At 37.7% G+C, this 9944-nt stretch overlaps 1 protein-coding gene across 1 annotated transcript; it reads left to right on the top strand.

Moving 5' to 3' along the window:
* Positions 1–317: 317 nt before the first annotated feature.
* LOC136230341 (probable caffeine synthase 4) lies at positions 318–1756 on the top strand. The gene is made up of 4 exons (XM_066019395.1): positions 318–403; positions 465–556; positions 626–1300; positions 1377–1756. The coding sequence occupies exons 1-4, from the start codon at positions 388–390 to the stop codon at positions 1737–1739; spliced, it is 1146 nt and encodes a 381-aa protein (XP_065875467.1). The 5' UTR covers positions 318–387; the 3' UTR covers positions 1740–1756.
* The last annotated feature ends 8188 nt before the right edge of the window (positions 1757–9944 follow it).

Here is a 9944-nt window from a genome sequence, read left to right as displayed (position 1 = left end):
TTAATTATTGTTACGCATGTCTTATTTCCATGGTACACCACTAGACTAGATTTTAACATGGTACAGTATAAAGATGAGGAAATTAAAATGTGACTAAAAATATGAGCAATAATTTCAATTGAAAAATTATTATATATGCATTGAATTGAAAGTCGTAGGTAGGAGGCGGCCGGCTTTGTATAATTGCAGAAATTGCATTATGAATTTTTGACATTATTATTAAATAATAATAATGGCTAACTGTCTCTTTCACTAAACAATATATATATATATATATATATATATATATATAGTAATCCTATCCTATTGTTGAGCATCTCTTTTGCTCTCTTTCTTTGGAAGCAGTTGCTATTTAATTAGTGTTTCTGAAATTCGTTTGAGCAAGACATGGAGCTTCCAACTGGTACAGTACAATTATCTAAGTTTTCTTCAATTAATTTTAGCATAATGATTATTACGTACAGGTACAGGCAAGGGAAACATGGAAGTTCCTAAGATTCTTCACATGGTTGGAGGTCAAGGACAAAACAGCTACTACACTAACTCATTATTCCAGGTCTCTCCATCTCCATATATGCTCATTCACTAGTTTCTTTCTTGCTTAACTTTTTTTCCCTTAATGCAGAAGAAAGTTATATTGAAAACTAGACCTATTCTCGAACAAAGCATATCAAAGCTATGTCAAACCAACTCAATAGATTTGCTAAAAATGGCAGAAATGGGATGTTCTTCGGGACCCAATGCTTTATTGCCTCTTTGGGAAATCATACAGACAATTGATTCAACTTTGCATCAGAAACAGAAACCACCAAGTTTGCAAGTTTTCCTGAATGATCTTACAGGGACTGATTTCAACACCATTTTTAGATCATTAGTACCCACTTTCCTACACAAATTACACAAGGAAAAGGGTGACAAGTTCACCTCTTGTTTTATAGGTGCAATGCCAGGCAGTTTCCATGGAAGGCTATTTCCACATAATTCCCTCAACTTTGTTCACTCTTCTTGTAGTCTCCATTGGCTTTCTCAGGTGCCTGATGGGCTCGTGAGTGAATCAGGGAATCCATTGAACAAGGGTAACATATGCGTAGCTGAAACAAGCCCTCAAAGTGTCCAAAAAGCATATCTGGACCAATTTGAAAAGGATTTCACAAGTTTCTTAAGGTCACGCTCAGAAGAGGTCATTTCTGGTGGTCGAATGGTTATCACTGTTACAGCTAAAAATGACAGTCCTTATTGCATATATGGTTCTGATATTTGGCCTCTAATTGGAATGTCCCTTAATGATATGGCTCAAGAGGTATATATTAGTAATACATGTATCTTTTTGACAATATTATTCAGTTCATTCTTATTTAACATAAGCATTAATGCAGGGACGAATTCAACAATCAATGTTGGACAATTGGAATATCCCTTTGTATTATCCTTGTGCGGAGGAAGTCAGTGGTGTGGTCGAAAGGGAAAATTCATTTGAGATAGAAAGAATAGAAGAATTCGAGCTAAGTTGGGATACAAACATAGCAGATGGTAACAAGGACTTGGTGTTTGATAAATGGGAGAGAGGAAAGCATGTAGCTGGGCTTATGCGAGCTGGTGCAGAATCTATGATAATTGATCAATTTGGTGAAGCCATCGTTGACCTTTTATTTGATAGATTATCCTTGAAAGCAGCCCATTATTTGGAAAAGGGAATTGGTGTGTTCAACCATGTTGTTATTTCCATCATAAGAAAATAATATTATTTTATTCATTACACTCCTTATCATTACAAAGCAAAACACCTACATCTCCATGCCATGTTTACCAAATCAAATAAATAAGAAAGTCACAGATTCTAAATTAATAAATTTAACTGTGTTATAGGTCCAGCTAGGTGCTAAATGACAAAAAAAAAAAAAAAAAAAAAAGTCTAAGTGTTACAAAGTAAGCTTTTTATTTTGGTTTTTCAAGTTTGAATGAAAATAAATCTCCATGTTCTTACAAATTGTTGTGTTTTATTAGAGTTGCCAAGCTTGAATGTATCAGTTTTGTTCACAGAAATCTTAATCTTCAAATGAATTTGGTTATTCACCGTTAGATCTAAATCTAAGCTTTAGAAAGCTTTGAATCTCTACTCTATGATTCTAAGTAGCCTAGATCTAACGGTAAATTACCAAATTCATTTGGCCATTAAGATCTGCGTGAACACTACTGTTGAATGTATATAGCTTACCAAAGTAATGTTAAGATTTATCAAACAAAATCCTTTTATTTTCTTTAAAAGATATTCTAGCTATTCTTTATTTTTATGAGAATAATTGCTTATTGTACTTCTCATGAATACATTTATAAATATATATATATATATAAATGAATGTCCTAGTCCTAGAGAAATAGAATCTAAAACCCTTAGAGTTCTATATTTGCATGAAGTGTTTCGTATAACCCTAAATACAAGATAGAAATATAACATAAATAGGATTCCTTTCACTCCTCGTAAACCTCATAAAGGAGAGAACGGGCAATCAATTTGTCTTGTCGAAACTAAAATCACACATTAGACAATGCTTGAGTAAAAACTTTAAATGCTAAAATCACACATTAGACAATGCTTGAATAATTAGGGTTTACGGAGAGCATATTTATACAAAGACGAAACCTAGTCTCGCTCTAACTCTACTTGAAACAAACCCTAGATAAGTATGATAATTATAGGATAAATATTGAGTATTATACTTAAGGTATAATTCTTAAAGAGATATATACTAATAGCCTCTCTCAAGCTGATATCAGTGGACGTAGGCGTAAACTATCCCATAGAAGTAAGAAGCGAGTACTCAATAGAGGCTTGGTTAAGATGTCAGCCACTTGGTCATCATTCGAAATAAACTAGACAGATAAGTACCCATTGGCAACATGTTCACAAACAAAGTGATAATCTAGTTCAATGTGCTTTGTGTGAGCATGGAATACGGGGTTAATTGTGAGATAGACTTCACCAAGTTGTCGCACCAGAGTTGAATGGGTTGAGGAATAGAGAATGGAAGTTCCTGAAGAAGAGATTGAATCCAAATGAGCTCCATCGTGGCATTTGCAACAGCTTTGTACTCACTCTCGGTGGAAGATCGAGCAATGGTAAGTTGCTTCCGAGTGTGTCATGAGACTAGACTATTTCCAAGAAAAACACAGAAAGCACACATGGATCTTATCTCATCCGGATAGCCACCCCAATCACTATCCGAATAGCAATGAATGGCGCGGATTGGTTGAGAGGACAAAGGATACCCAGAGTTCATGAGCCATGAATGTATCGAAGTACCCATTTAACCCCTTTCCAATGTCCATATGTTTGACAGTGTCAAAAATTGACATAATTTGTTGATAAAAAAAGAAATATCAGGACGAGTTAAAGTGAGGTACTAAAGTGCACCAATTATGCTTCTACATTCGTCCCTAGAGGCAAGTAGCGTGCGATGTTCCTTAGATAAATTTGGTGTAGTAGCCATAGGTGTATAGCATGGTTTGCAATTGTCCATTTGAACCCGTGCAAGTATGTCCCTTACATACATAGCTTGAGACAAATGGATGCCTTGCTTAGTGTGGGTTATCTCAAGGTCAAGAAAATACGAAGCCTGACCAAGGTTGTGAATTGGAAATTTGGCTTCAATGGCCTGAATGGTATCGTTGATTATAATTGGACTCGTACCGGTGATAAGAATATCATCAACATATAGCAAAGAATATAGATCGTGTCTACAGCTGAATACGAGTGAATAGAGAGTTGTTGGCCTGAGACATGGAAAATACCAAAGTACAAAGAAACTATTCAGGCGTAAAAACCATTCATGAGGAGCTTGGTTAAGTCCGTAGAGAGGTTTTTACAAGAGGCACACATGGTCGGGATGCTCTTTGTCTTGAAATCCTTGTGGTTGTTCCATGAAGATAGTTTCAGTAAGATTAGCGTGAAGAAAGGCATTGGAAACATCCAACTGATTTATGCTCCAATGATGACCAGTAGCAAGAGAAAAAATAATACAAATCATCGTGGCCTTTACAACGGGGCCGAAAAACTCCTTGAAATCGAGACCAGATTGTTGCGTGAAGCCACAAGCAACCAATTGAGCTTTATATCGTTCAATGGTTCCATCGGGATGTTTCTTTATATGAAAGAGCTAGTGACATGTGATGATATTCTGATTGGAAGGACAAGGAACCAAGGTCCAAGTGTTATTATTATCTAGAAGAGCTTTCAGTTCAAGGGACATAGCATCACGTCATTCTTTAATTGTAATGGCCTTTGAAAAACAACCCATATCAAAGGAGGAATCAACATTGGACGCAGACAGAGCCAAGAATTTACCATAGATTGGAGGGTAGAGGTTTGGAGTTGCATCGGGTGATTACGGTCAAGATGAGTAGTAGTGTTAAGTAGGGGCAAATTTTGAGATGGTAAGGGAGAGTTTGTAAGCAAGGATAAAGAAGAATTAGAGGTTAGGTCAGAAGATGTAGAAGCATAAGAGGGAATTGTTAGAGATGGAAGGGAAGTAGGTAGTGAGGTGTCAACAGCTGATGGGGGAGATGTGGTTAACGGAATTTGTGAAGGAGTTGGATCTGGATTATTATGAGAGAGAGTAGGTGATATAGTAGGTGGAAGAGAGGGAGAGGGTAGGTGCGTGGGGCTGAGTGATAAGCAGGAAAAAGTAGAGAGTAAATTGAAGGGGTTAGGAATTGTTTGAGCTGATGGGTGCGGAATCCCAAGTGGATGAGGAGACAATCCCCAAGGACACGGTATGAGCAGGGGATTGGGAGGAGTTTAAAGGGGAACATATTGGGGAAGTGTGCTCCAAAGTAGTGGTGCAGGTGATGGGAGGCCGAAACAATGAAGAGGGATTGGAGGTGGTCCCCAAGATAGCAGGAAAAGAAGAATGAGGAGTGTGTATATTGGATTTGCCAGCAACAGGAGATTTAGAGATAAATCTTTGTGGTGTGGACCAATGAGTATTTTTTGAGGAGATAGAATTTGGAAGAGATGCTGGAGAAACTCTAGTTTTCATATCAAATGTTGATACAGGTAAGTCCAAATTATTGTGAAGGGCATAAATTGATTAGTCAGGGACAGAAATATTACCTGAAAAAGGACCAATGAGGGATGGAAGCTGAGCATTGGTAGATGAAACATCCGCAACTGGTTCACTAGATGATGCTCGCTCAAACGGAAACAATTCTTCACAGAATGTGACATGTTTGTAAACACAAATACGAGTAGACACAATATCTAAGTAAAGGTACCCATTATGATTCAGAGAATCTCCCAAATACACACATAAGCGTGATCCAAAATTAAATTTGTGTATATTGTAAGCACGAAGAAGTGGAAACACACTGCAACCAAAAACACATAATTGTTTAAAGTTTGGGTCCTTATGAAAAGCTTTGAAGTAAGGGGAAACAGACTGAAGCACACTAGAGGGAAGATAATTGATCAACCGAACACTATGACTCATAGCATAATTTCAATATTGCAGAGGGATGGAAGAAGCATGAGCAAGAAGTGTTAGACTAGTGTCCACAACATGCCGTATTTTACGTTCAGAAATACCATTTTTTTCATGCGTATGTGGACAAACTAGTTTATAGAGAATACCATGTTGAGCAAGAAAAGGACACAATTTCTGAAATTCACCCCCAAAATCAGAATAAAAAATCTTATTCTTTGCAGAAAATTGGCATACAATCATGACATGAAATTGAAAAAACATAGATGCAACATCACTCTTATTTTTTAAGGAAAAATATCCAGCTGAATCTAGTGAATTCATCTATAAAAATGACAAAATAACGGTGTCCCAAAATAGAATTAATCGGGGCAGGTCCCCAAACATCAGAATGTATCGATTCAAAAATATAAGTACTTTTGCAAACAACAGAAGGTAAATTGAACTTAGAAATCCTTCCCTGGGATATGAGCAACACGTAGAAGCAATCTTAGAAGAGGGAAGATTACGCTGAGTGATGACTTGATTGAATGTGTGAGAGTGACTATGACCGAGATGAGCATGCCACTGTGAGTGTGGAGTCTTCTCTCCTATCAATTCCTACTTCAATGTACTGGGAAGCATGTACAACCTATCCTTACTCGGGTATCGCAAGAGGATTTCCTTGCTTCAATGTACTGGGAATCATGTATCGCCACCTGAGCTACTAAATCAGTATCATGTCTATTCTTCAGTGGATAAATAAAATCCCTCCACTATTGAATTTTCTGTTTAAATTGATTCTGTAATTGGTCACCCCAAATTAGAAGGGATTCTCCACAAATGTGAATACGGCCTCTAACATCCGCTTGCTGATTAGAATTCCAACCCAATAACACTTGATCTCTGCAATTTGTCTCCTTAATCCAAGAATTTTCAAAACGGAAATGCTTAACTCGCATACATGGGTTTCAACCAAGAGTCGACGAGAGGGAAGTTTCATCGAAAGAAGGAGCTTCCAAGTTTAAAACTTGCTCCATAGTGAAAATCATCGGCCAATCTGATGAAGCCATATTGAGATCAAGCTTTTCCTCAACCAAGCAACTCGAGCCCCTCCCTTTCTCTCAAGTGTATGAGTATCCAATTAATTGAACTGCAGAAAGTCTACAAACCTCAATATCATCACATAAGCCTCTTAGCAAAGAATTGGGGTGTCGATTACCTCTTTTTTTCCTCAGATTGATATAGCAAATAGTTGAAACCTCCTATTATGAGCCATGGAAGGGTAGAATATCGATGAAGATGTTTCAAGAGGTTCCAAGAATCATGTCTATAATTCCTCTCAGGGGAACCGTAATAGCCTATGAGACACCAATTTTGAGTCCCTTGGATAGACACCTTAACATCAATAAAGTTTCTAGAATAGCCCAACAGTTGAGCTGTACAATTGGACTTCCATAAAAGAGCAAGCCCACTGTTAGACAAGGTGTCGACGGCCTCACCCAGGCGGACCGGGAGGTGGACACCTCATGGCGACGTAAGCGGTGATTGGCGCTGAAAGCAACCAATCGTGGAATCAAGCTGCTCGGCAGGACCGGCGCCTGGAGTATGGAAGAGTCGCCACCCACGAATGGGAAAATGAACACCGATCCCTTGCGGGAGACCGGTGAGGGTTCGGGAAACTTAGGTACGAGCCGAGAAGGCTAGCTCCTTTCCGGAGAAAGGCTACTAGGCACCCCGACATCGCCCGGTTATGAACCACCGGCCTCCTACTCAGCGTGTTAGGCGATAACGGACTAATCGCATATTTCTTTAAGTTTAAAATTCATTTGAAACATTTTCTTTCTCGTTTTGAAAACCGTTTTGAGCATGTCATAAAATGCCATTTTAGTAAAGAATCACTCATTTTGCATAAAGTTAAAGTATATAGGAGAGAGAGGTGGAGAAGAAAGAATTGATTTATTCACAATGTGATTTAGGCTTTATGTCGTATATTACATCTACGCTAATCTCACTCCCAAAAAACGAGTTTATTTACATGGTTCGTACCTTAATCGCCGTTGAAACGATTTAGGTACGTTTCAAAACCCCGTTAATGATGTTCCCTCGAATCGTCGTTGGAACGACTCGAGCGTTTGAAAACATCGAGCAAACAGTTTTAATCTAAAAACGTGATTAAGCATACAAGTCAATTTATTTTGTACAAAACCATTTAATTAGGAAAACAATTCCAAAACTTCATTATTCACAAAAAAAAAAACAATTTTAATTACAATGTTCGCTTAATCCGTCGTTGGAACGAATTAAGGTTTTAAAACGTGATGTTTTAGGAAACGGTTTAAAGTGATAGGAAAGCCTTTTATTTACATTAGGAACTTCTAGAAAACTTAAGTTTAAATAAGCAAATTAGAATCTCTTTTTGTGGTTTACTTTCCCCTTTTTCACTCAATTATCCTTCATTTGAATATAATGACAACAATTAGTAAATTAAATCCAAATTCACCCAACCAAAACATTTTCCAAATCATATATACATATAGGAAATTTAAAAAGGGTAGAAAGATGTACATATATATATATATTTAATAGTAATGATAATTATACATATACATTTAAAAGAAAAGGTAAATAATAAAGACTAGGATTAATAGATAAAAATGACACTAATATTCACAAATGATAAGAAATTAACTTTTAACCCAAAACAACTCTTATGACAAGTATATATAGAAAATAACCCTTAATAATCCCAAAATGACAAATATGTATAGTTTAAATGAATTTAAAGGAAAATCTATATATATACTTATAATTTTATCAAATCAAATTAATGAAAAATAATATCTAAACATGTTGAATAAATATATATACAAAATAATTAAAAATAATTTGAATGCATATATTACATAATTATACATATATATATACAAAGGACCAAAAGTCTAAAAGTTGAGAAAGAAGGACCAAAATAGCATTTTTTACATTTCAGCAGCTTTACCGACGGAAATTCCGTCGGCAATCTATCCTTTGTGACAGAAAATAGAAAATTACAGAAACAGTACCTAACATTCCAGATTTGTTCAAACACTTTAAATTAGATCTATTCTATCGTTTTGAACCTCCGAACTATCCAAATAGGATCATAGTCTATAACGGAGACCCTCTAAAACGATGTTTTATTTTTAAAACGTTAATTAGAAAGGCTTTTCTAAAATCTATACGTATACAACGTCGGAATTCCCGAACTACCCTCAAACGGGATCACGGTTCATATTGGGATGTTAAGACGAGGTTTTTATTTCAAAACAAAACCAAACGTTTATTTAATACGAGACAAAAATTAAATAAATACGTAAGATTAAATAAAACGTGATAAGTAAATAACTGACTAAGTAAATAAAATTATAACATAAAAATAAATTAAATAAAACAAAACGAGTCTAGTCCTCGGATAATACCTCAAGATCGGTATTGACAGTTGAAGTCGGTTGATTCGACGAATCGTGATTTTCCGGTGTTTTTTCGTGTTTTGGTAAAATATTTAACTTTTAGGAATTTCCAAATTTTAGGAAAAAAAATGTTTTTTCCCAAAAAAATCACTTTCTCTCTCTAAAAAATGTTTTAGAGTGAGAAGCTCTCAAAATTCCTCTTCCTCAAATGCATGGGGATCCGTGCCTTTTTATAGGCACGAATTCCAAAAAAAATTTTGGCCGTACGCCCAAAATGGTTGGGCGAACGCCCAACTTCTGTTGGGCGTACGCCCAACCTCTGTTGGGCGCGCGCCCAACAGACGTTGGGCGTTCGCCCAACAGACGTTGGGCGTTCGCCCAACAGACGTTGGGCGTTCGCCCAACAGACGTTGGGCATTCGCCCAACGTTGGTTGGGCATTCGCCCAACGTCGTTGGGCGTCCGTCCGACGGATGTTGAGCGCACGCCCAACGTAGGTTGGGTGCGCGCGCCCCTCTGCCGCTAGGCGTGCGCCCCGCACTGCCGGGCGCGCGTCCAACTGCCGTCGGGCGTGCGCCGACTGCCGCTAGGCGCTCGTCCAACGTCGCTGAGCACCCGCGAGCCGTCCACTCGACGACCGCAACCCCTACAGATCCTCTCGTGATTTTTATTGTTATTTTTACTTTAAATTATCGGAACCGACCGCTTCAACGGTCTTGTTATGGGTTTTCGTCACAGGTCCTCCGACTAGGTGTCTACAGCTGCCCCTACTTTCCTATTTTGACAGTGATGTGTGTGTTTTGAAAACGTTTTTTCCTAACGCAACACATGCAATGTAAATATATTAAAGTAAAAGACACGTATAGAGTAGGAGGAAGAATACCTGATCTCCATGCCGCATGCTCCGGCCTTGTCTTCGATCTTTGCCTTGTCTGTCCTGTCTTTGCCTTTAAATCGGCCGCGGGCGGACGCTCTTTCTGGGGAACCTAGTCTCTAAATCGACTGCTGGTAAAATGGCTCAATAGCAACCCTGGTCTCTA

Source organism: Euphorbia lathyris, chromosome 5, assembly GCF_963576675.1.
Source record: "Euphorbia lathyris chromosome 5, ddEupLath1.1, whole genome shotgun sequence".
NCBI classification, from domain to species: Eukaryota; Viridiplantae; Streptophyta; class Magnoliopsida; order Malpighiales; family Euphorbiaceae; genus Euphorbia; species Euphorbia lathyris.
The sequence above is the reverse complement of the archived record's forward strand: the minus strand, read 5'-3'. Positions and strand labels throughout refer to the sequence as shown.

Excerpts from the sequence above, each read along its gene's own strand:
- LOC136230341 (XM_066019395.1), top strand. Across the intron at positions 557-625 it reads ACACTAACTCATTATTCCAG|AAGAAAGTTATATTGAAAAC; the intron begins GTCTCTCCATCT and ends CCCTTAATGCAG. Across the intron at positions 1,301-1,376 it reads TTAATGATATGGCTCAAGAG|GGACGAATTCAACAATCAAT; the intron begins GTATATATTAGT and ends GCATTAATGCAG.